Genomic DNA, 27,534 nt, shown 5'->3' on the forward strand with positions numbered 1-27,534 from the left:
GCAGCCCTGCTTACTTTTTGCGCTTTGCGCTTCTGCCTCTGCATCTCTCCTCAGACTCAGCAGCTCACTCCCCTTGCTTCCCGTCTTTTTCCCTCTTTTATGCTCACACTGTTCACTTTCTCTGCACCCCCCCCCCCCCACCCCAGCTTTGTTATTCAGCATGTCTGATTAGCAGGAGTCTGATTGGCTGGCTGCCTGCTCTAGAGAGATTCCATTCAGCTTACCCCCCACCCATCCACCCACCCACCCTCGCTCAGGAAATGTGAGCGGGGCTGATGGAAGCTGATAGGCAGGGCTGTAGTGTGAGCCCCAGCACTGGATGTGACAGCAGCGGGCAGAGGAGCACTTAGCAGCTTATTCAGTGTCCGATTCGGATTCCAGCAAAGATCCAAGCATGGAATGCTGCCGTCGGGCAACTCCTGGCACACCGCTGCTCTTTCTGGCTTTCCTACTTCTGGTAAATGCCTTTTCATTTCAATACGTTACGGTTGCCACTTGGTCTGGGTGCTGTCGAAGTGTGTGTGTGTGTGTGTGTGTGTGTGTGTGTGTGTGTGTGTGTGTGTGTGTGTGTGTGTGTTCAAACTCCAGGTAAAAGAACTTTTGCAAGGTTTACAAAACCCAACAAACAAAATACAACTTAACTCCTTTGAGAACTTTAACCCCAACTTCCCCAGCAAAATAAACCGCAAAAGACTTTCTGGAATTAGTTACAGGTACATAGTGATACTTATACCAAGACATGAGCTTCAGGATCTATGTATTACTTCATTGAGTATGTGCTGAGAACTATATAAATAGTTACGTGTATGCTGCGTGGAATTTGGGTAACAGACGTCCTGAGATCAAACTCACTGTGGTGCTTGAGATTTTCTGAAGGATGGGCAGTGAAGAGCTTGTCTGCTTCTTGTTCCCCCAAGAATTATTTCTCTATATACATAAGAGCTACTGAACCAGGTGAAAAAAAAAGAAAAGAGAGAACTGTTTACAGTCAACCCAGATTATAGCCCATAATTACTATACTCGTTTATGGATACAAGTGAATGCTAGTGTTTATGAATTGAAGATTAAAGTCTTTCATCTCAGATCTACTTCTGAATGCACATAGAGACCAATGACTTCTTGCCCTGGTGATTTCCAGTCACAGTGATAAGGCTCTTCTCTTGAACATCAGCACACACTGCATTTTTGACTCAAAGTAAATGTTCCTTTGTGACTCATGCTTGGTTTTATGGGCAGAAAATGAACATATACTGTTGTCCAAAAAAATCTACACTCAAAATATTAATAGCAATGCACATTTCTTTTAAACCAGAGTGTTCTGGGCAGGCAGTTTAGCAAACCTCATCTGAAGGTTTGATTCCAAAATTTTCACACACCAATTCCAAAGAAACGTGATTCTAGCTCTCCTTGTCACTACTATGGCATGCCAGAATGTCTTCAGAAGGTAAAAGATCAAATAAAGAACTGAGGTAAAAATGCAACCATTGTATAGGACACATTGCTTTGTTGATGGAAAAGGAATAATTTTGTTCTGCTTGATTCTGACAAATTTGATCAACACTGGAATTTTGAAGGGAAGCAAACCATTTAGGTACAACTCAGAAAACTCCAGGAAGATCAATGGGATACAGTGACCAGGCAGCAATGAACTATCTCATGCAGTATTGTCTCTTAATCAATTGCATCACTGTGGCTAAAAACTTAGAAGACCGCTTTGCAATTAGAAATAGTTTCTATTTTCACATGCAAGCATGAGTTGATGTGTTAGTTATGCCGAGGACTGAAATGAGCAGTGTGTGAGGTGTGCTTTATGGCTGTGGAGCAAGGAGTTGGGGAAAGGTGTCTCATTTTTTCCATATGGGATATGTGACTTGCATACATCATTAATTTGTCTCATCTTTCCGTCTTTGTGATTGTTTTTAAAGTGTATGTTACTCTCCCATTAAATTGCATCATAAAGCAAATTACCAGTTCACATTACCTGCTATGTTATTTTCATATGGAAGTATGAATTCATTATACTTAAGCAACACTCATTCAGCAGCAGATTGATTTTCTATTCATTTGGTAAATACATTCCCTTCCCTTCTGATATCTTGAATATTCATATAGGTATCTGAGCAAGTAATTAGATTCAATCTGAAGAAAAGTGTTTGTTTATTTCAATAAGATTTAACATGTTTGAATTACAATAATTATATTATGGAATTAGAATGAAATCATACCCAGGTTTACTTTATGCATATGCTTAAGTGGTTGTGAATTTGAAGATTATGCTAGGAAAGAAAGAACTGGCTGCTGAGTGCAAGGCAAAAAGAGCATTAGTAATGGCTGTCATGCAGGGCGTGTATGAAGGTGTGAAACACTAGGTTACTTGTTTGAAAATCATTCTAGTGCCTCTTCATTTTAGCTCTGTAAATCAGGTACTTTAAAGCCCATTTTATAGATGAGAAATCAAGTTTATATGTACTTTATACTGTGGTTATCAAATGCTCAGCAATTAAAGACGTACTCTTCATTCTAGATATGTAGGCTTTCTGGATCATAAAGGCCTTTGAAGATATGCACAATATGATGGATATTCATTGTACTTTGTCATTAACTATCTTGTTTGGCTTTGTAGCCAGAATGAATTACTGGCTTAAGAGAAAGTGAACTTTAGCCTGACCTGTAGTTGATTTAGAACTGAAGTGTGACATCATCAGCTCAACTTTCAGGCTTGATACAGAAGTTGAATTTGAGAATTTGTTATTTCTATAGTTCTTTTATATATTAAAAGAATCTATCTCGTATTAGAATTAACTAAGCATATCTTGTCTGTACAGTGGCAAGCCCAGCTGTTGCCTGATCAAAGTAGCCTTCATTTCATTGACAGCTAAACAATCTATATCAGAACTTGGTTCTTGGATGTGTACAAATATGGAATGTTATGGAGCCTTACTTGTCATCAATCCTTTTCTCCTAGAACATTATTCCAGAGAGAATGAGGCCCCAGTGTAGTTTATCTCTGTGTCTATCTGAGTTTACTGTTCATCCTTTAACGCACAGTAACCATGTCACTATAGACTTCTTTTTTACTCCAGAGGTTGATCGAGAGATTTCATTTTGCTATTCAGGTCATATTAAGACACATTGCCCATCTTCCCACCCTCCTATCCTTTGTCTCAATTGTTTAGATAAAAAGAAATATGGCAACGTCCACAGCCAGCCATTGACACTTGTGTCCATCTACGCTTGAATTCAAATCTCTTCCTGTCAGAGACATATTTGATCAAGGCTGCATTCGATTTTTGTTTCTTTTAAGTGGTACTAAGGTCTTTCCCCTGCTATTGTGAGAGTTGCAAAAGTAACACTCAGAATTAGAATCAAGTACATGTGTTTTTCTGTTGAATTTCTTTTTCGTCTCTACACTAATTTATACATGGAAACTAGTCAAATACAATAGTCCATTCCCTTCAGCTCCTCTGGCACTCTCCTCCACTATTATCTAAGTGAATCTATCTTGGATGGTGAAAAGCACCATTAGCCTGTGGAATGAATGTTAAATCCCTTATTACAACAGATTGTGCTCTGCTCCAGAAGAGTATGTATATGTGTGTGTGTGTGTGTGTGTGTGTGTGTGTGTGTGTGTATGTATGCATATACAAGCCTTTCTAAAGAACTTTTCACTCTCCATCTATTTTTTATTCTCATATCTATACCATCTTTAAATGAAGGTAAAGGATTTTCCTTATAAGTCTATAGGACATAATGGCATTTATTATAAAGTTATTTCTTACAGTTTTGTGAAGTTTCTGGTCTTTGGTGATTCTGGTGTCCTGGTCCTCAAAATCATTTCTCATGAGAACCAATGTACTACATATTAGCTGAGGGAAGAATGTCCAATAGTAGTCGCTAGTGAACCATGGAAGAAACTGGGGAAATTTACCCTCAGAAGTTTCTATGGATAGTCAAGACTTTTGAAAAAAACTGGAATTACAAAAATGAGTATATGCCTGTCCCTTTATATGATGGTTAATCATGTTGGTGCCTTCTAGAAATGCCTTCTATAAAAGAATGTGGGAAGCAATCTTCTGAGTTAATTGTGGCACAAGTTCATTCTTACACTCTCTAGTTAAAGCAAGGATTTGTACAACTTTATATTAGTGTAAGAAACAAGTTTTTCTGCATCTAATACAGCATCTAGATGATGCCCTTTGTATACTGGTGTGAAACTTGCTTGTGAACTTGGCTGAGAGATAGGTTACATCCAGTGCGGCCCCAAGTTGTCCAGTTTCTGTCCTCTGACTTCATGTGTACAGTCCAATTTCTTTGGTAAAATGACAGTTCTGCTTTTAATTTGTATATCTCTCAGGTTCCAGGACTGACCCTTTCTTAGGTTCAGTTATTTAAGTTCCATTCTGCCCTTTCCTCAGCAAATGCACTCTCCGGTTTCTGAGGTCTCGTGAGTCAAGTGACCTTAGAGTAACCTATTCTCAGGCTGAGGACGTGAGTGTCACTTCGAGTGAGAGCAACCCTTGACTCACCATGAATAACCTACTGGTTGCATGTACTAAGATGATCACAGGAGGATGCCTGAGTTCAGTACCTTGCCATTGTGTTCATTTTCTTCAGAAAGCTGCCTTCAAGCTTTGTGTTTTAATCAGAATGAGACAAATTCATGTCATTTTCTGTCTGCATCATAAAAACCCTACCATGTGGTTGAATTTTGGCTTGATTGGCAGTACTGGCTCATGAGCAGCTTAGGACAGGCATACCAAGGTGATGTAAGTCTGAAAGGATCCTAATTGAACTAGGCCAGCACAGCTGTGTGGGGAGCCTGCCTGCCTACTGGGTAAGCTGTTGCTATCAACCCCTTCTTTCCATGAGCTCAAAAACAAATGACTAAATCTCCCCAGTTCCCGAACTTCAAGATTAAAACCTACATTGAATAAAGCTCAACTGTTCTGTTTCCTCTCACAGGGACTTTGTTCCTACCCAGCATGGAAGGCAGTTAGGTTGTTACAATTTTTCTGGCGATGTCAAGAAGTTGCCTAATGGGTACTCTGTAGCCAACATTGACCTTTGACTTTTCATTTGTTTTATTTCCAAGGCGCTCAGAAATTATAAGTTGGATTGGCTGTTTCCTATACTCAGTAATATTCTCGTTTTTGCTCAAAGAAATAGACAGCTCATCTCAATAATTAATCATAAACTGTCTTAGAAGAAATACCATAATTTCTGTGCATGAATATCCCCACCCCAAATCCCACAATGCATAGCTACATGTAGGGTCTGCCTCAAATTGTGTGGCAGAAGGCATTAACGTTATAATTCATTGCTTTGTCTAAAATATTTTCAGTGTAGCTTTGTAGTTCTGGTTCTACTTTGCATCTATTTCTGTCCTTGTATTTCTTCTATTTGACCTAGGTTTTTGTCTATCCTACAAAGCAGTGGAGGGACATCAGAACGGGTAATGTAACTTTCCTATTGCTATCATAATCTCTGTAAATGTGGGTGAATGAGCGAGTGGATAAGTCAGAATGACTCAGCAAGAAATCCTGCAAGCAGGGAAGAAAACTGACCATTCACTTTCATTGTGAAGCATCCAAGTATCTTGTTTTGAGTAAGCCCAAGTCAAAGGCTCTTAATACATTCAAAAGACATCTACTTCTGTCTTAGATGTGTATAGGCACACAATGAATAATAATTAAACAGTAATTCCTTTGTGCTATTGTTATTTAGAATGAATCGTTTTGCATATGTCCTATATATTTTTTATCCATTAAGATATCAAGTATTTTTCCCTTCACAAAACTTGTCATAAGGAGAATGTAGTGTTTACATTAGCTACAGTTTCATAAAACAAAGGATTTATAAACTCCCACTTAGTGGACCAAGTGTTATTAATTTACCTGTTTTCTTTTTACTACTGTGCATTGAGATAACCGCATCTCCCAGACTTCCCTGTTGTTGATATTCTGATCCCACCCCTTGGTGCCACCCTGTGTCTTGACTTAAAACTTGTCTTAAAAGTCTACTCTTCTGCTTCACTCCCACAAGATGTGTACCTTTTGACACCCCCCCCCCCCCCCCCCCCCGCTTTCTGTCTCTCTGCCTCTTTACCTCTTTACTATAATAAACTCTCCACATAGATGCATCATCTGTGCTGTGTATCACTGGCTTCTGCCATCGCTATGCACAGACATTTTAAATTCTCAGCATGGGAGGCTACCAAGTGTCAGGCCTTGGTCCCCAGTGACTATGTGGATTGCCACCTTCCCCCCCCCCCCCCTCTCAGGAAACTTCACTGTGAATGTTCATTTAAATATAGGAAATAGCCTTTGTTATGTGAAAATCCTAAAATTCGTGGAAATGTGTTATATGCTCAAACCTTTATAAATAACACATGCTTCAAATTTAGATTTTATGCATTTGAGTGCATATTTGTAAGCGCTAATACCTCTTTCCATTTATTATATGGAAAAAGAAAATGAAGAGGATGCCACAGCTTCTTAATGGTGGTTTAATCTTTACAGTTTGTTATTTACTGCATACTCTGAGTGAGCTAAGTAGCTGGGAGGGTGTCTGTTCTCTAGGAAAGCAGAAGTGGATCAATTTTTCAACCATAGAATCCATAGGTGTATGGAGGATTGGTAAGGAATGAAGAAAACAAATCAGTCTTGTAGTGAATCATCTACGATCTCCTCTCCAGCACAGCACTAGACCAACAAACTACAGCCAGGGAGCAACACTGACCCAAAGCAAAGACAATAAAAAAGACACTAAGATGCAAAATCCAAGATGTATGCTCCAGTGACAGAATATCAGGAAATCAAAAATTTAACAACTGATAAAGAGAAAAGCAGACTCCCAAAGATAAAGAGATGTTTTTGCACAGCAGCAGGAAAAGCAAAATACACTCACTGAATATCCCTGATCTCAAATTATCTTCACGTGTTTTGCTTTTTCCTTGCAGCAACCTCTACTACTTTCTATCACTATAGCAAAACCCCAGAGGCAGCTAATAGAAATTTCTTTAGTTCATAATTCTGGAGTCTGAAAGTCAAGTGGCATTGCACAGGCTCCTGGAGAGGGTTACCTCGCCTCATGACACAGATAACAGTGGGAAGAATATGTGGAGAGAAAGCTTACCTCTCAGAGCAGAAGCAGAGGGGGAGCCTGGCATCACACAGTCTCTCTTGACTACATACCTACAATGACCTTGAGGTCTCCCTGTAGGCCCATCTTCCAAAGGTCCACATCATTATCTATTTCTGCCTCCTAAGGCCCAAGCTTCCAGTCACAGTGAACCTTGGGGCTATTCAAACCACAAGCAAACTATAGCAGAGCCAAACTGCTATGGAGAAGCTCTGCTATCAGAAGGTAACAATGTGGATATTGGGCTACAACGCTGTTCCTCGTCCCATCGCCTAAGCCCATCAATGCAGACCTGCTCCAGTTCTGTCTGTACTCTTGTGCATTGCTGAGATGGCAAAACCACCTTTACATGCTTAAGTAGTTTTTGCAAACATGAAAGTGCTGTCATACTTTAGGTGATTATGAACATCCAGACAAGAGTTATTTACAATCACTATCTACCCAAGACGAAGCCTGGGCTGTTAGTGAGAGGTAAAGGTTGGAAAATGGAATAGGATATAGTACCTGTAATAAAGAGCTCGGAAGTCTGTTGTGTATTTTGTTGTCTTTGGAATATTAATTTTGCTTTAAAAAGAAACCAATGTTTTCATGTGCAACATTTCTGTAATGGAAATTATCATTTTCAGCTGTTCTCCAAACTGGCTCATTTGCAAATAAGCTACCTATACCTACTTAGATGCTATTCACTGAACCCTAATATCTATGTGAATAGATATGAATAAATAGAATGAATAAATTATAACTTCCCTCAGTCTGTTATTTTTATGAATGATTTGAATCACTATTTGTCTCCAAACATTAATGATTTTCAAAATTATTGTAGGTAAAATTATACCAATTTGTATAAGAAAATACACTGGAATGGTTATGTAGTTGACTCTTTCTTCCTTCCTTCCTTCCTTCCTTCCTTCCTTCCTTCCTTCCTTCCGTTCTTTCTTTCTTTCTTTCTTTCTTTCTTTCTTTCTTTCTTTCTTTCTTTCTTTCTTTCTTTCTTGGTTTTTAGAGACAGGGTTTCTCTGTGTAGTTTTGCACCTTTCCTGGAACTCACTTTGGAGACCAGGCTGGCCTTGAACTCACAGAGATCTGCCTGGCTCTGCCTCCCAAGTGCTGGGATTGAAGGCATGTGCCACCATTGCCTGGCCAATATTGTTTCTTTATGATAAATCTTGTTTCAAAGCAAATCGTTGGCCAGGCATGGTTGCCCGTGATTGCCCAACTGTGAAACTGAAGAAGGCAGATACCATAGCAAGACCCTGTCTCAAAACAAAGAGACAAAAGTTATCATTATTGTGAGAATAATCATTACATATGTACAGTATATGGGGAGTGATCATCTGTCCCACTGTCATTGGACATCATGCTGCCAGGCTAGTTCTCCATCTTCACTTTATTGTACTAGCAAGACAATAGGCAAAAATCCATGCAAAACCAAACAGTCCATTTGAAATTATATTTCTGTACATACTATAGTAGTTTGTACCTCCCATGGTCACTAGAGTTTCATCTAATGTCTTCTTAAAATAATTTAATTATAATAAGACCAAAATGATTTTATGTATCAAAGGAAGATAGCTGAAAGAAATGGATCAACAGAAAATCTTTTGTGTAAAGCACATGCCATTTCTAATATGGATTTACTTTATTTCTGAAGCAAGAAATCATAGGACTCTAATAGTTTTGCCACCTGTGACTTATTTGGGTGCACCTCATAAGTGGGTTCTTTCTTCTATTTGTTTAAAGAAATGAATGATATGCTTGCCAATTCTACACTACATTAATTTTCACGGAGTTTCCATTTTCATCTTCATTGCTTTTTCAGATTTTTTTCCAAAGCTTCTGCCATCCTCCTATTAAGGCTTTGGGTAGGTTCCCCTCGATTTCCCCCCCTTAGGGACTTCTTTAAGTTATTTTGGTCTATTGGTATAAATATTGAGACAAAGGAGTGTGATAACCCAAGACATCCTAATGTAAATTCCAAGAGCTTGAAAGAAATGAGACAGGAAATTGTCAGCAACCTACAATAAATTCAAACTGCCCAGTAAAATAAATAAACCTCACTTTATTCTCATAGAAAGGTATGGTTGGGTATCTGATTTCCCAACCCATTTTGCAGACTGTAATCTCAGCTACCATTTGAAGTCTTTACATGTATCATTTAAATACTGTACTTTATTAGCAAAACCCATAAATGAAAATTGTAATGGAAACAATCAGGATGCCCATTGTTCAGGTATGATAGTGAAATTTGGAAGAGAACTTGGAAGAAGTTTCTAGCTCTTTCATAGAGTTGTTACAGCCATTGGTCATTGAGACCTTGTTTGGGGACTTGTATCTTATCTGAGGTAACATGGATGCTTTGAATTTTCTTTTACAGAAGTTCCGTCATAGCATTTAGACTGCCAGATCTTACACCCTGTGTTTTAGAATTTAAAAGAGTCATTGAGGTGTACAGAATGTGGCCTCCACTGATGGCAACCCCTTCAGAAGTAGGAATTTGGTGTCATGATTTTTGTTTGTTTGTTTTTTTGATGTCTTGCTTTTTATTCAATACCTGCCTCCTTGGCAGCAGACAGAGTTAGATTTAAATGAGGAATTCAATGTAAGTTTTCTGTGTGAATAAATGAATCCATTGCCCACCATTGCACTTTTGTTTTACAGATAATTGAATTTCAAATACAAAGCATTGACTGAGAAACTTAAGTCCTATCTGTCAGAAACACCTCTTAGGTAGGGTCAGTCATGGGATCCATATTCCCTTCTTCAAGGTCAGTCTTTTCATTGAATTATTTCTAGAATTCAGGAGCTGTCCTTAGTTAGAGGGTTGAAATAAATGTGATCTGGCAGCCAGTGAGGCTTCTGGGCAACAATCTTGAATTAAAACTCAAGATTTTTTGTAGGTTTGTAAACATCCAGGTGACAAGCTGGGTCACAGTAGAAAAGTCTTGCTTCCAAATCAACAAGAAATGTGAATAATATGCTGACCTGTATATGAAAGTTACTTCTTAAGGGTCTTGTATATAGTAGGTCTCCAAAAGTTGGCTGCCTCTTTTGAATCAATGTGAAATTGTATATTTCCAAGGTCAGCTGCATCTCAGTACTATGTTTAGTGCTGGGTAGATTGTGTTAAACAAAGCAGACATGGTGTAAAAAGTGGGTCTTTCTGCATGTAATATCAGGAAGGATTTGGGACAGGGGCAGGCAAGAGAGCAATTAATTGGCCAGTGCTTTCCATTGGTTTTATGTTGCTGTCATGATATTATTTTCTTTAAACTGTATATTTAACTATTGCTGATGTAAGGGTGTCTCTGCCTAAAGAAATAGACATATTAATTCATTATTTATAGTGATTCAAGAAAGAATGTGTTAGAAAAACTCTAAGTCTCTAAAGATTTATATTTAAGGTCATTTTCTGAGTTATGCTTTTTCCCCTGAAGTCCTTCTTCTTCTCTTTTTTTAATACCAATACTGAAACCTAAGCTTAACGTGTGTATTATGCTGTCTCTGTGTTTATTTGATACATAAACACCTGTCTTTTCCATCTTAGTACTATGCTAAAGAAATGAAACCTTTAACCTAGACCTTATTCAAGCCAACAGTAGGCTAGTCAGCAGAAAATCGGGTGCATAGTATGTTACTATCTCTAGTCTTCCCTCAAAAGCCTTGCTAACTTTAGGTGGGTGAGGCTAAGACAACTTTGGCTATTAAGGCTGCAGGGTTTTTTCCACAGTCTTGGAGATTGACTCCAGGGCTTTATGTGTGCAGAACAGGCACTTTAGCATGGAGCTATTTCCCCAGCCAGACTACAAAATCTAAAAAAGAAGAAGAAAGAAAACACATAGTATTTTATGCCTTTAACAGTTGTAATTTAAAGAAGGGATTCCCAGAGTTTTTCATTTCATAGACCACTAGAATTTCAAAAACAATTCCTTAATTGGTTGCAAGTAGGTAGGAAGTATAGAAAATAAACACAGTATTTCTGGAATTTTTTTTTTGCTACTTAAGGATATTAATACAATAAATTACATGAAATATCATAGCTTGGTTTGTTAAATAACATGGTTAATTAACATGAAGAAGAGCGTGTTTGCATCAATGGAAGAAAGACTGCATATGTATTAATCCACCCCCTCCTCATACAAATGAAGAAATTTGTGAGGCTGTCAGCCTGGCAAGGTCTAGTGGTAGCATGGGTCAGTTCTAATGCACATGGAGTTCACTTTTGTCCCAATTCTACCAATTCTGTTTTTTTACTCACAAAAGTTGAAAATCACTTGAAAAACTATAAGTTCCAGGTTTAACTTTTCAAAATACAAACAAACAAACAAAAACATGCGGTTCTTGGTAAAATAACTTGGGTCCTCACTGTTTTCCTGTTATTCTGTGTATCAGTGAAAATTTTGTAAAGGATTGAACTGCTCCATACCAGTCTCTCCTTGGGCCAAAGAAGGAAGAACAGAAAGGATGCTGACATTTATGATCTGAGACACCCAGGCTCTCTCCTTGGTAAGCAGCATCTCTGTGGAAGTCAGGCCAAGGAGAGAGGGAAAGAAGGGCATGCCCAGCAGAGATCCCACAAGGACAAAGCAGCAAGATGAGTCCGGGGGACAGTGAGTGACTCCTGGCAGTCTTCTGGCCATGGTCAGGCCATACAGTGCCTTGCAGGCCAGGATTAGGAGCAAGGACTACTGTTCTTGTTTTAGAAAGACAGTGTGGTCACCATGTGGAGGGAAGATGACAGAGAAGAGCCCAAAAGTTTGCCACTACTGTCTCTCTCCTGAGAGAACACCAGGAAGCCAACAGCAGCAAAAACAGTGACACCAAAGAGAAGTGCCCCGCTTGAAGACTGCAGAGCTGTTGGTAGGAAATCCGCCTGTGGGCTCCTTCATCTTGAAACCCAGTGGTGGCTAGAGCTCCTATTAGGTACTAGGGCTAAGGTCCTCACTGCTTAGCTGAGAATCGGAGTTCTTAATTCTTTTAGGTTATGGATGTATTTGTTTCGCTAAGACACCTTCCATAATTTTAAAAAGATAATCCTGTACTTTAGGTCACAATTTTTTAATGAGGAGACCTTGAGCAAAATTATTTACTCTTGAACACCTTCCATCTAGCAAGAATTTCCTGGTAAACTTGTCAAAGCGGACTGGTTTCATGACAAAATTTTTTGTACCTTCTCCTGATTATTGGAATCTAAGGCTACAGTGTCACCTCATGTTTTGCCGTTAATTTGCCTATTCCCACATCAAACGAACCTATTGAACTCTTCAGATTCACATCGCAGTCATAAATCTTTCCAGGATATCAGCAAGTGCCTTTGTCCTCATTCTCAAGATCCCTACACTGTCTAGTCTGGGTTCCACATGTGGGGTTCCATTTGCAAACAGCTGGATCTCCAGTAAAGATATAACACGGAGTGTCTACCATTAAGTTATCTGTTCTGATTAGTGCTTATTGTGGTCATTAGAAAAGAAACCATTTTTAGTACATTTATAAATTTAGAGATTTTATGAATTTGAAATTTGACCAAAAAAGTCCTAAGTTTTAGAGAGAAGCCTGAAATGTGTGTCATATGAATCTTGTTGCAAATCTGACTGGTAAAGAGTCGAATTTGTAATCAATCACACATTGAAGTACTTGAGGATAGCTCTCATTTTCCTAATTATGAGCAAGTAGTCTCTGTTGCACACAAAGCTATCCACACAGCTTTAGTAACGAGCTGAATCTATGTTGGCCTTGCCTCATAACATAGACTCTCCTGGCAACAGCATCAAACAGGTATTTATGTTTAAAGTCATGTGGTTGTTTTTTTCATAATAATTTTGGACATCAACCACTTTTACTTTCCTTCTTCCTTCCTCAAAATTGACTTTCAACATCATAAACATCTCTCCTGATTCAGCAAAGAGGAAAAATGTGATTTTTCATTTTGGCTCATGTACTGCTTTGTTTATCTATGCCAGATAATACTCACCACACCTATTTCACAGATAAGAAAACTGAGTACTAAAGCCGAAAGATGGTGCAAAGTTTTCAACTTTTCCTCTGTGTGTATTCAATTCTTATTGCAAACAAATCATATTAAAATATGCAGCACAGATTATGTTCCACGTTGTTTGAGCTATGTTTTGGCTTCTTTTGGCAGGCACCTCCCCAATATGCTGAGTGATTTCCACAGTTTCTAAACCAAGTTCATGAGAGTTCACAGCTTGTACCGTATTTCATCGATCCTAAGATACAGAGTTTTTTTTTCCTGACTTTAGAAACTTGGATGTACTTATAATTAATTGATAACAGGTCATAGTTTGGTGGGTGGCATTTATTTTTTAAAAAACTATAATATTACATAAAACAATAGTGTGGCTTCAATCTTTGGCATCTTCCATTTGATAGAGTACTATTTCTGGATTTTTCCAATATCTGACTAATGAGAAGCAAAGGCAGGCTTAAGATTTCAGTACATGGACATGCAGCCCTCCCCTTGCTTAGTCCCTCCTAAGCACGGTCCTCTGGTACGGATTGATTGATTATCTATCTATCTATCTATCTATCTATCTATCTATCTATCTATTTATTGCCAGTCTCTCTTTATGTAGAGCAATGGAAAGTCTCTGCATTGAACTTAGGGGAGCCTATTTTTTTCCCTGTTAAGGTCCCCTAGCTCATAGTCCTTTTGTGCCTCAGTTTCCTTTTCTGCAGGCTAATATAGTGTAGTAGTTGTTGATGTTTTCTCCACTTCCAAATCAGCCAGGCACTTGATAACCTTCAGAATACCTGGCGCTCTCCACTGCACCAAGCCTGGGCCCAGGTAATTTGTAAGCCCTCCATGTGATTTCCAAATATTCCAACCCTGACAGCTCCTGAACAAAACTTCTTGAGCTGGACTGCCTACTTTTAAATCTCGGCCCCACGATGATAACCCTTGTGCTATGTTCTGTGCCCTAGTGTCCTTGTCTGTTAAGACAGTTGTCAATAATATCACCCACATCCAAAATCATGCTGAAGTTAAATAAAATGACTCACAGAGCACAGTTAGCAGAGGACCCCACAGGGCGGTAAGTACCCAGCAATCAGCAGGTCTTGTCATTCTACCCTCCATGCTGAAGTGTTTCTTCATTCCCAGAACCGATCTCTTTTCTTCCCCCCATTCAAGGCGGCCGACAGACATCCTTGCTCACTAACAGCAGCTCCCCCAGGCAATCTCAGAGCACAGGAATGAGAAGAAAATGTTGTCTTTTACTTGGAGGAAGGGCTCTGGAGCCCACTGAAACCAGGAATTATTAGACAAAAGAAAGACAAAGGTTAGCTTAAGGAAGTTATCTATTGTATGAATCCACTTATAAATGCTTACCTCATTCAAGGTTCTCAAATCTCTTCTTTTATCAAAACACCTTGACAACTCTGGATTGAATATGTCTGGCCAGCTGCTTGCACCCCCACTACCTCGACCACGAACTTTAGCTACTATTGGCCTAAGGAAGAGCCCAGACAAAGATCCTAAGTCATTTGAATGGTTTTCTGGGTACACACACACACACACACACACACACACACACACACACAAACACACAAACACACACACACACACACGTGGACACACACACACAGACACGGACACACAAACTGGGACATTGCTCTAAAGAAAGTTGAAGAGATTACAAGCACCTTCCCCTGCTAGGTGAATGTCTCAACAATGTAGAATCTTTGCAACACCTCCTCCTCAACTCTAAGACTCCATGACCCTCAAGACCTATACTAGTGGTCACATGTCAGTTCCAGTAGCTCGTCTAGCAGATGGCAATGGACTGTGTATATAAATTACAGGTACCTGTGTCAGACAGAATGGCAATGCATAGTGTGAAGATGACTATCCTCACATGCAACAGTGTACACAGAAAGCATCAGTACTTGTCAAGTTGTGCATTCTATAGTCATTTGAATATGTAGATATTTATTAAAAATATAGAGGCCATGGACAGAACAAATCACTTCCTATAAAATAGAAATTAGAGCCTTTCTCAGTCTGACGTGGAGAAGCAAATAAGACAAAACAGGTACTCTGAGGCCTCCAGTCTTCTGGATCCACTTGTTATTTAAACCTCCTGTTTTCCTTTTTTCTCAGTGGCCGCTGTGTTGCAGTATTTTGGATGCTCCACTGCTGTCCTTGGGCAGCTCAGCTTAATTCCTGTCAGGATGACTAACTCTTACTCAACCGTATCTCATTTAATCAGTCAGAGTCGAAGTTCCTCTTATCTGTTATTGAAATGGTTGTAAAATTAATTCCTCGCTTATTCCTTTGGCAGCAACTTGCTTTTCCTCTTCTTTTTCCAAAATATCCATATACTTTTAGTGCCCGGAGAAGTATTGTGCTTCAGATGAGTAGTACAAGTACCCTGAAGACTGCAGAGCCCATTCACATCATGCTTCCCACAGTCACCTTCACTGGCTCCAACTGTGACTCTACTATAGGCCCAATCCCTCAGCCAGAACTCTATCTGGCACCACCATTGCAACCTTGCCCACAGCCTTCTTCCTGGAGTGTCTGGGCACACTTAGCCATACTGTGGAGGCACTGGCCCAGCCAAGGTCATGAGCAGCCTGGAAAGCCAGCTGTGTATCATGTCAGCAGTAAAAAGAGTTCACTCCAGAGCACTAATGCAAGAGGTGGGAAGGGGAAACAGGAAGGAGGTGCCCTGCCAGGGAGAACATACAGCAAAAGTCCTTGAATGTGTGAGTGTGAATACACATGTGTGTATGGGACGGGATAGATGAAGGAGTCTTGAGGGAGGAGAAATGTTTTATATTGATGTTTACACATTTATAACTTTGTAAGGGAGCAGGGCTGCAAAAGGATTGGAGCCACAAATATTTTGGGGGATCTAGAAATATTGAGTTAAAAGTACTAACAAGGCATTTGAACAAGTGAAATAGTATCGTAGAGATTGAAAAGGCTATCAATTTGTAATTCAACAAACAAAAGACTGGAGAAAGTGGAAAGGTCACGAGGAGCATCTGACAGGGAGTGGGGAATACTGGGAAAACCCCTCAGAGAATCCAGCATTTACCAGTAAGGATGAGTAAGAAAAGACAGCAGGAGGGATGGGCAAGAAGTTGCTGCTAGGGAGCATATTGCAGAGCAAGATGTGAGGAAGGTCAGAGGATGTGGTGAATGACAGGATCCAGATGACTGGCAGGGGAGCCTAGTCAGTCAAGAAGTGGGCAGAAGCCAGATTGCACCACATGATGGAATTCGGGGGTGTTGAGGAAGTGGGTACAGGGATGTGAATTAGCCTTTCCAGAAGCCTTGAAGGGAAAGGCAGGCAGGCAGGAGTCAGCAGGCTACTCACCACCAGACAACATGGAAAGGCAAAGACCGGAAGGCACGGGGTGGATGCAGGGAGATAAAAGTGAACTTGGTTTTAATAAAAAGAGGTTCGTCTTAATAGCTCAAAGAATGCTGATAGTAGCCATGTGTGAAATTGATTTCTGAGGCCCAGCACCAGAGAAAGTAAGACTGTGAGGCCATGCAGTAGTAAACCATGATTTAACGCCTTCACTCTCTCTGCTTATTACAAAGCAGGCTTTCAAAAAGATGCCTGGGGTGAGCCTCGGCAATCTTGACATTGTCTGTGACCAACATCCATTTTAATATATTCCCGAGGCAGTTTGGTGCCTATAATACTACTTCACACATTAATCTATTAACATGTCTTATCACTAAGAGTGTTTTGTGCAATGCACATAAATATCATCACTCTATTAAATAATATCCAATGATGCTTGAAGGACTAATGTGTCTTGCTGGAAACATAAAGGTGACAGGCTCCAAATGCTTCCATGTTGAAAGCAAAATACCAGCTTTGTAAAGTCTCAGAGCATCTGCTCCAACCGATCAAACCCCAAGGAACCTTATGAAAATCACAAATACAGTGTGTAGTATATTTCATGCCCGACTAAACATTTACCAAGTGTTTTAACTGATGGATTCTTGGTATTGTTATTGAGTTTACAAACAATAGAAGATTGTATAACCTCCCTTATGCACAATACTGAATGAACATTTTCAGTTGTGATTTTAAAAATGCCAAGAGTACATGGAATTTAGCTAGCTGAAAAAGCAGAGAAAAATTCTGTTGAACTTGACTGGAAAGCCATGAGGAAACAAGTGCTGTGTTTGTCTCTAATTGCTATTATTATTTCCTATGTCTTCCAATGGACATGTGTTGTGTCTTATAATGACAGTGAATTAAAATGGACTTTGAGAATTCAAACATTTAGAGAAACAGAATATGTTTTACAAATTTAAAACTGCAGAATTATACACTCTATTCAACATGAGAGACAACAAAAATTGTAGGGTGTAACTGTGATGCATTCCCTTAACAAGAGAATGTGTGGTGATGTTGCTGAAGTTCTAACTAAATCATCAGCTAGCAACAGTGCCTGGACTCTCAAAAGAAGTGACGTAATATGTAAGGGAATGTATCTGTGAAACTAAAAATTAATTTAAAAGTTACAGCTGGAGTCACACAGTAGAGAGAAGATATTGGCAATAGTATTTCTGTGCTCATATAAAATCCAATAATTTGTGAATATTGTTGAGACCCCCATGTAGTAGAAACATTCATAAGACATTGTTCCCTGACACTGATTAGAATTAATTCAATGTGGAAACCAAAAACCATAAAGCAGATCTGCCTTTTAGCCCATCATCTGGATGACTTTTGCTTACAAGTGTTTATTGGTTTTCAAAGAACTGAATAGTACACATTTATTAATAAAAAACTATAGAGTATAATTTTGCACTTATCTAATTTTTTTAGAAGTCTCTTTAACGTCTTCCATAGGTTCTGGGTGGAGAGGATTGCATAAAGAAATAAAAGAATCCCAATGAAAATTATCAGTTTCAAGAATCACCTTGTTAAAAGAAAGTAAGAATGAAGCCATCGGACCACCCACCTCTTAACTTCATTTGGCAATCATACCACCCAACATTCATTCATATATTACCACTTTATCTTTAAAGAAATCTTTATAGCAACTCTGTGAGTTAAACAGAGGCAGTATTTAGGATTCTGTCTTATAGATCAGAAAATTGAATTGTAAATGCACTGAAGTACAATGGGCTAATTTAGGATTCTAGTTGTCTTAGAAATTAACTCACCCCAAACTGAGGCACACTACACTATTTATTTAAAATACAATGATGGCTATACCAAGGTGTAACTAATATGCCACAATAATTGTTTATGGCCTGATGCCCAGCCTGTGTCCTTGATTAAAAGTTTCCCATTAGTATTATCCATGTACATCTTCTTAAATGTTTTAAATTCAAACATGTGTACACACAGACACACACACGTACAGACTCGCATAGACACATACAGACACACACATACCAACTCACACATACACAATCTCTCTCTCTCTCTCTCTCTCTCTCTCTCTCTCTCTCACACACACACACACACACACACACACACACACACACACACACATACACCAATGAAACACTCACCATTGCACTTGGTGCCATACCCTGGTTAGATATCAGGATTGAGGCTGAATGCCATTTAGCTCCTCTCTACCAGGATTTTGCAATAATATCTTGCCTCTTAATATCATAACATCAGAGCTCTAGTATTCGAATGCTTAGATTTAGTGTTACAAAGAATTTACTGTCCTTAATGTAGAACTCTTCCTTGTGTCAAATTTACTTTTATATTTTCCTCATTAATTGCGACTGATTTAATTTTTTCTATATTCTGTACTGCAATAATTTGTGTGCTTACTTTTAAATACCATTTAGTTCTTTTGTTGGTTGCAGCCTTTCCCTTTGATTAACCCAGACCTTCATGCACCCACACTGCTCCTGTCTGTTTCCCCTCTAATCCCAGCACACTCACCTAAGAGAGCACTTCCCAGGTAGAGCAGAGGGCACTCTGTTGCTGTTTGGTGAGGTGCTTTGGCACATACTCACCTGGACATGAATTAGGCTACATTAAGGAAGGATGTGGCAAGTGAAATGTCATTCAGCTTTATGTTTTGGGTAAATTCAGCACTGGTATAACGAGATGCATGAATGAGCAGAAATGTGATTGACTTTCTTCTTGATGTGGGTCAGACTTATTTGTGTCTTCTCACATTCCCTCAATTATCTGCAGCATACATTTATTTGCTGTCTGTCGAGAACCAGAGTGCACATTATCAAGAGAAAAAAACTGACAGCCATTATGAATTAGGCCCTCAACCACAACTTGTCCTGGCCTGCCTTGTGCTCAAAGAGTATTTACTGACACTGGTTAGATATTCTGAGTCCCACAAGGCACTGGAGGACAACGGTACATTTATCTTTGCCGTGGCCCTCCTCACAACGCACAGTCTATTTCTGATGAAAGCTGTATCAGCGAAGACGTGCACAGCAGAGACTCTCGAAGGCTAAGCCAGCTTTAGCATCAGATCCTAGCAATGTGCTCCAAACCTGCAGGAGCAGCAGGGATTGCTTCTACCTGGAGAATGGGAAGTTCCACTAGATAAGGGCATGGTAGCGGTACCATAAAGCAAGAACAGGAAGACACAAGTCAAGGGAAATAAAGCAGGTGTGAAGAAGATGAGGGGGATGGGAATCTAGGTAATAAGCTAGTGAGCACAGTATTAGAGGTACTGGCAGCACCTTGCATGACCAAGAAGGGCAATGTGTGATTGGGGGCAGCAAGAATGAATTCAGAGCATTTAGGGTCAAATTAGAAAAAGATTTTCTATTTCATTTTTGGTAATTTGGACTTTATCCTATTCTCAGTGATTCCTAACCTTTTTTTTTTTTTTTTTAGAACCTGATGAAAGCTATGAATCTTTTTCCAGAAGTATAATAATAACATACATATGCCCAAAATGTTGCATAGGGTTTTTGAGCATTCACAGCCCACCTGGAATCCATTATTAGATCCCACCAACTATACATGCTGGCTCTACAGAAAGTCTCTTAGCAAGGAGTGAACAGTTCAGCTGTGTTTTCTACCTAGATAGCTGGCAATGGTGTGGAGGATGGACAGTGGGAGTAAAAAATCAGACGGTAAGGTTGTTGCCAAACACAAGGGCCAACAGTCAAACCAGAATTAAGGGCTTGAGGGGTCATGGTGGAAGAGGAAAGCATCGCTGAAGTGGGATTGACAACCCTGAGTGAACACAGAGGATATTGGACAGTGTTGTGTGGTTGCTTGTCCTTATTTTCCCATCCAATTATCAATCCCCTAAAAAGTTTTGCTGCACAAGCCTGGATTCACAGAAGTAGGCAGAAATGAAAAGCAAGCATGCGGGATTTGAACTCCGCATTTATGCAGAAGCCTCAAGTCTATCCAAATGCTCAGATTGCAGAGGGAGTAGTGAGTTCAGAGGCTGAGGGACAGTTGCTGGTAGACACAGAGAAAGATAAAGAATCATGGCAGACAGTGACTCTGGAAAGGAAGCCAAGGCAGCCATGTCCCCCTCTTCCTTACCTGGGCTTCCTGACTCCAGAGCAGATCTGGAGTCGCAGAGGTAGGTAGTTGGCTTGTACATTTAGGATGAGCAAATATTACTAAGACCATTAAGTAGATACTCTGAAGGATTTATTGCCCAAACTCTCAAACTTGCAAAGCTGTTTCCACTACCCAAGCCTCCCCCAACTCCCTGCCTATAGCAGCAGCCACAAGTTAAAACTAGAATAAAATGCTATCAAAAGAACAAAGATATACAGTAATTAAGAGGACCATTGCTTTTTCAAATGCATTCTTCCGAGCAATAATAGGTACTGAACTTTGCTGGATTTATCTTCCAGTGTGGAGGATAAAGGAGATGGTACCTCCTGGAACTGGAGAACTGAAGATAGTCCTTAAGCTTCAAGACCCTTATAAATCTTGGCACTAGATATTTCTCGTATGCTTTCCCTCACTCCTCCTACCCGTGTTTATTCTGTATTCTACATACAATTGTGAGAGACAAAAGTACAATAAGTAATGGAAGATGTAAAATAAAGCAAAGTTCCAAGTATTTCCCCATCTACTAGATACATTTTATAACATTCAAAATAATTTCAACTATTACCACAGGTAATTAAAAAATATTTATAACCCTTGCCTTCAAGGGGTTTAGTAGTTCATTTTGGAAGATAATTGTCATATAGACTGATAATCTGGAAGAGTTATCAAGACTTGATCTCCTGAAGACTGTATTAATTATCCACAAATCTATGGGTGGGACAAGAAGAACTTGCAGATTAAGCAGAATTATTACATTTATTACAGTGGTAGGAGCCTGTGAATGGACCACGTCTTCTGAATGAAGAGTCTAGTGTGGAAACAAGAATGTAAGAGAAAGAAAAAGAAAAAAAGAAGGAAGGAAGGAAGGAAGGAAGGAAGGAAGGAAGGAAGGAAGGAAGGAAAAAGAAAGGAGAAAACCATAATGCATAATGTTATATTAGGAAGAATATTCAGATGCTAATTCTAAATATTTGTTTCATTATTGAAATGGACACTTAAGAATTTAACTGATACGACTATTGAAATGGAACCTAAATTGTACTCAGAACCCTATGAAGCTTCATTTAGAAGCATTTTCCTCTTGACTCCAGGGGCACCGTGGTCAGCTGAGGAAGAGTTAACCAAGTTCTCCTGACAGCTTGCTTGACAATGACATGGTAACTAGTCATCTCTTCCAATTTCTCTAATATTAATTCTAATTTGGACTTTTGGCCATCAAGTCCTAAGCCATATTAATTTCTTAACTTTCCAACTGCCTCACTGAATCAAAAAAAATGTGTTGTTTTTTTTTTTTCTCCATCAGGAATGCTTTCTCCATGATTCCAACCCCAACATGTGCTTTCTGGAGCCTCAGATGTTTCCTTAGCACTACAGATGTTTTGTAAATTCATTTCAGCAAAAGTTGCCAGTGCTGCAGAAACTATCTGTGGCTGATTGGACTCAAAGTTTGGACAGAGCTTGAGTTAGATTAGATGGAAATGGAAACTGAAACTTCTTGCTGGCTCGCCAGGAGCTCAAGAATTCACAGAAAGAGCAGAGAAGGAATTTCCTTGGAGGGAGAGTTTCCAACGTGCCTGTTTTGGGGAGTGGAGGGGTGTGGAAGACCCTGGAAGTAACTCTTCACTGTTTTTCTTGGTGGTGTGCCTACATACTATTGTGCACTGGAGGTTGCTTTTCCTTTCTCAGTACAGGAAGAAAGAACAGCAGTAGCAGCAATAATCAGAAAGAGTAGCTTCACTTTAGAACTCCAAGTTAAATGGCTGCTGTTTCACATCTGAGATGAAAAAGCTCTGAGATATCCCAGTATCCCTATATGAACCATAAAGATGATGAGTATGATCACAAATGGGGGAATAATGAGTCTTAAAAAGTAACTGGTGACCTTACAGTTCACCTTTGCTCTCTTTCTTTTTGTGAAAGCAGTTGAATTACTGCCTTCAGTGCTGTACTTGAGCAGTGGCTAGATTCAATACTTGGGCTATTATTTGTTATGAGAATGCAAATTGTTATAGTGGACAAAGAAAACAAGACTGTCAAGACATCTTCAGTAAAAACTTCAAATACCCAAGACCATGTATGTTGTATATCTAGATCTATGAGCTTATATATCTGTATCTATATGATATATTTATATCTATATCTCTATAGATAGCTAAGCCATGATCTAGATATATACTTGATACACATAATATGTATGTTTGTATACTTACCCACACCTGGTTTGTAAATTCTATCAGAAAAATGCATAATACTTTATCTTAATATTCTATTGGTACCATGGTGGAGCATTTGGAATACTTCTATTACCTAAGCCCATGCTTTAAAAGTAACAGAAGCAGAGAGGACTAGGATATTTTAATCTATGACCTCCTTAAGACAAGCTTATTCCGAGCACTGAATGATCAATTGCGAACTTCTTGAATGCTAAGCTTTGTTCATATCAGCAATTACTGATTTTAATCCAGCTGCCTATGTGTCCTGGGAGAGCTTTCCAGATGAGCAGAGGTTCTCAACTAGAGGAGCTGCAATCCAGCCTTGTCCTTGGATAGAATACAAAAACATTAACTTACTAGTGAAATGCAAATCTTACTGAAGCATTTGTCATTGAGAAGAGTCAGGGTTTTTGTTTCCAAAAAAGAAATAAAACTGTCTCAATTCTGTCTCCAAGCTGTTGTTCCAAGGGTGAGGAGAAGCTAAGGACAAAATAATTTTTGAAAAATAGAAATAACAGCATTAATTCTTGTCATTTTACAATGAACTTGTGTACTGATAGATGCTGTTCAAAGAGGAGTGAGAAGTGGAGTTGTGGCTTACACTTGTTATCCCAGCACCCAGAAGCTAAGGCAATTTAAGGCACCCTAAGGCTGCACCATAAGGTCAAGGATATCTTGGTTTCCAGTGATGTGGCATATGTTCTCTCAAAAGTGGGAAGGGGACCAGAGGGAAGAATAGTTCAGAGGGGAGAAGATGCCTCTGGCCTCAGAGGGCACCAGCGTATGTACATACCCACACACAAATACATACCTACAGATCATTACAACTAAAATAATTTTTAGAAATCCAATCAAGATCAAAATTTGAAGGCATCCAGCAATGGAGAAGGCTATATGTGAACATAAAACTTGCCTTCCCCATTTCTAGTGGTGTCTTGTGGAGGAGGCAGCGCTTGCATATTCATGGCATGAAGAAGGAGATAAAATGACCAGCATCCACATTCCAAAGCTACAATACCCATGCTTTCACTTTGCGGATGGCTCAAAGATGTGAGCGCAAGCCCAAGGCCAGCTGACTTGTATCTAGCCGGTGAAGTTGACCTGCCACCCAAGCTGCCACTCTTCTTCCTGGGCATGAAGCAAGTTGTCCAACCTCTCAGAGCCTCCATTTTCTTACTTGTGAAATAAGATGGTAGTTCACACAATGGGCAGACACATCATGAAGAATTAGTGCAATACTTTGTGAATATCTTCAGGGCACATGACTACTTAATGCTCCCAGTGTCCCCCCCTCACCACTATCCCTCCAGGCTTGAGTGTAAGGTGCCTTGCCGGATTGTGTAAAGAATGTGCTTGAATGAGTGCAGAGGCCTAATGAAGGATAAGACAGACAAGTACTCCAAAGTCCCATTGTCCTGGATAGCATTATTCCTTGTTATAAAATTGACTTCTTTCTTCAGTAGCAAGGGACAGGCTTCATGCAGTGACCTCTGTGAGACTATGCACTGTGTCACTGGCAGTTCATCACATTCCCCCAACAGTGCAGCTGTGATAAGAACCAGATGATTCTAATTTCCAAAGCAAAGCCAGCAGCAAGCATCGTCTATGAAGGCACATGCCTCAGTGTCCATACACCATGCTGCTTAAGAAAGCACACCCAAAAGCTAATAGATTTTTAACCAGTTACTGCTTAATGTCTATAAGCTCTTAGGGGCAGTGGGTCACAACCCCTACCATGTACCATTGGCAATGGAACCTGTATTCCATGTTGTTAAAGAAGCCAAGGATTAGACAGGAATTTCAGAGACTTGATGTATGTAGTAGGAAAGTTAAAAATGTAGTCTGCAGATTGTTTCCCCAACACTAGGATCATACCTGGCTAGCAGGTTTCTATGGATGGATTTCTCCACTGTGCATGAGCATACCAAGGGAAACTGGCTCTGCCATCGTTGGAGAAGTTATCCCTCTTAGAATTTTGCAAAGTGTGATTTCCATTTGTACAGCCTCCTGTACAGCTCCAGATGGGTTAACCCACATGTGTCTTTTAGAAGAAGAAAACCAGGGGCTCTGGTACCTTCCCGCTGATATCACAATTATAAGCAGCATTCTTTGTTTCATCCTGTAATGCATTTGAGGTTCAGCTGATGTCTGAAAACCACTTTGTTTCTAACATAACTTCAGCTATTATTTGACTTCAATTTTATAAACACCTCAGCACCTACTTTCATTTTCATTTAGTTCTATATAGTTTGACCTCTTACTACACCATTTGGGAAAAAATATTTTCCAAATATTCTACATATGTCTGCCTCTAAGTCATTGTAACTTTAGAGACTTTTCTTGCTAATTTGTGCTCCATTCTCCAATACTATAAATCTGATAACCTGTCCAAGTTCCAATAAATTGGGTTTCCTGATAAACTGGTACATTTTAAGGTCATCCTAAAGTTAAGTTTCTATTGGACAATGAATTGCAGGGAAATAATTACTTGATTTGATCTGAGTACTTAACTATTGTAGCTGTTGGTCTTGAAGCTGTTCATCTGAGACTTTGTTGGCATAATTGATTCTGGAATTCACCACAAAATTATCAGATAGAAACTATGTTTAAATAATCCAGGAGTGGCAAGAAAATGACATCATTTGGATGTAGGGAAGTTCTTATATTCACGGAAGGTATATAATGATCTTCTACCACAGGCTGTATTCCATGTGATTGATGTATTTTATGCTTTAGAGTTGTTGACTGGACTACAGCAGTGGATCACTGCTATTGCATTATTGATTGCTGGGTTTTCCAACAACAAAAAATGATTCATCAAACATTCCACTTAAAAGTCAATACATGGCACCAAAAACCTAGAAATGGCTAGAATGTTTTCTAATGAGTAATTTCATAAATACTCATTATGGAACTGTGACTTGGACCTACCTTCTCTCTCATTTGCTTGGTTTCTCCAATGCTAGCCAAAATCAAATGCTCACTAACCATTCTTATTCATCTAAAAACCGAAATAAAAACACTCCAAGGCTAAGTAGACTATCCCTTCAGTTTGATACCCCTTGACTTAAAAATTATTCTTTCATATTTTTATACAGTATATGATGTATTTAGATTATATTCAATTTTTCCTATATGACCAGCTCTTCTCAGACACTGCCCCTGACTACATAACTTTATCTTTTTTTAAATAACCCATGGAGTCCATCCAACAAATGCTACCATATGCACATGGGTGTGTAAGAAAGTATTAACCAGAGCATTTGTTATCTACAACAGCCACACTGATGAAAAAAAAAATTATTCACCCCCAGTAGCCATCAACTGTCAGTATTTCCTCAGGTATTGAGTCCCATCCTTCTTCATGATGTATTGTTAAACGTCTTCTTCTTATGAAGGTCTTAGGGTAGCACTACACCTACCCTAAAGCTTATGAGTGAGGACCCTGTCAAACACAGAAGACATTATTTTGCAGCAGTCTTACCCAACCTGTGGCTCTAAAATCTTTCTGCCTTCTCTTCCATTGAGGTTCCCTGAGTCTTGCTGTGGAGGGGTGTGATAGCAGATGTCCCATTGAGGGCCGAACACTCGACTTTAACCCGCTTTGAGTCTCTGTATTAAGCACTATTTAATGTCAAAATCATCTCTGATGATGGATGCCACTTGCACTAGTATGCTGATACAGGGGCCCTTTGGCTGGTTTTGATCATTTTCCCACTGGTGAAACATTGACTTAATGACAGCTTCATTGTTGGTACTTAGCTCTCTGTCACTGGTAGTCCTAGTTAAAGCTGTCCCATCTAACTTTGTTACTAGAATTCATAGCCTATTTCCAGGTCTCATCTCATGAGCACCGTGTTTAGTCATGCATCACTATCTGAAACACTGAAATTAAAGCTTTGCATTCATGTGGTGAGAATCAAATTGGAACACACTGCCTTGGCTATGTAGAAGTTTAGGGTTTTGGTTTCAGAAGCAGCCAGCATTGCTGTTAGCAACCTGTTCTCTATCACTATTTTTAGCAAGCTTCCATTTTCCATGAAGCTATAACTCAGATTTTAGACACTGAAAATACTACTCTTGAGTGGGTAACTCCTGATGAGTCAAAACAAGGGCTTAAACTAGGAGAGGGTACCTGTTGGCTGAAGCACAGAGCAAATGACCCTTCCGTGAAAAGATGAGGCCCTGTAGTTGAATCCACTATTTGAGCCTATATTTAAAAATTGATTTTTCTACTCTGAAGTATAATCTAGAACCATTACCTCCCTATCAACATTTTTGTCTCAGCAATGAGAAATCTCTTGTTCCACACATCCATCTGAACTAAACTGAACTGGAAAGGCCAGCCAGCAGGCCCTTTTCCAACAACAGAGTGACTCCAAAATCAGGCAGAGATTTTAGAATTTTGCAGTTTGGATCACAGTGGTGGTTCAAAAGCTCTTAATTTAAGCCAGTTTAGAATTGATGGTTCTTCATCTGTGACTTTAATTATGGGCTTCAGAGTCAATAGTTATATACACATCCATGTTGCTGTGTATTTATGGCAGTGTTGATATGTTTGTGCGTATATGATTCTATTTTTGTGTGTTTCATAATAATTTGATCAACCTAAAACACTAGGCTAAAAAATAAATGCTGGCAAAAGTCAAAAGGGGTGCATATTCAAAAGG

At 39.3% G+C, this 27,534-nt stretch overlaps 1 protein-coding gene across 4 annotated transcripts in view; it reads left to right on the forward strand.

The window, feature by feature from the left end:
- The first annotated feature begins 276 nt into the window (after window positions 1-276).
- Adamtsl1 (ADAMTS like 1) overlaps window positions 277-27,534 on the forward strand; it is a 392,521-nt gene continuing 365,263 nt past the window's right edge. For all 4 annotated transcript variants that reach the window (XM_036178884.1, XM_036178887.1, XM_036178883.1 and 1 more), the window contains exon 1: window positions 277-457. In XM_036178884.1, coding sequence (XP_036034777.1) covers window positions 395-457 — 63 coding nt within the window. In that variant the 5' untranslated portion in view covers window positions 277-394. The remainder of the gene's footprint in view (window positions 458-27,534) is intronic.

This window comes from Onychomys torridus, chromosome 2 (assembly GCF_903995425.1).
Source record: "Onychomys torridus chromosome 2, mOncTor1.1, whole genome shotgun sequence".
In the NCBI taxonomy this organism is placed as follows: Eukaryota; Metazoa; Chordata; class Mammalia; order Rodentia; family Cricetidae; genus Onychomys; species Onychomys torridus.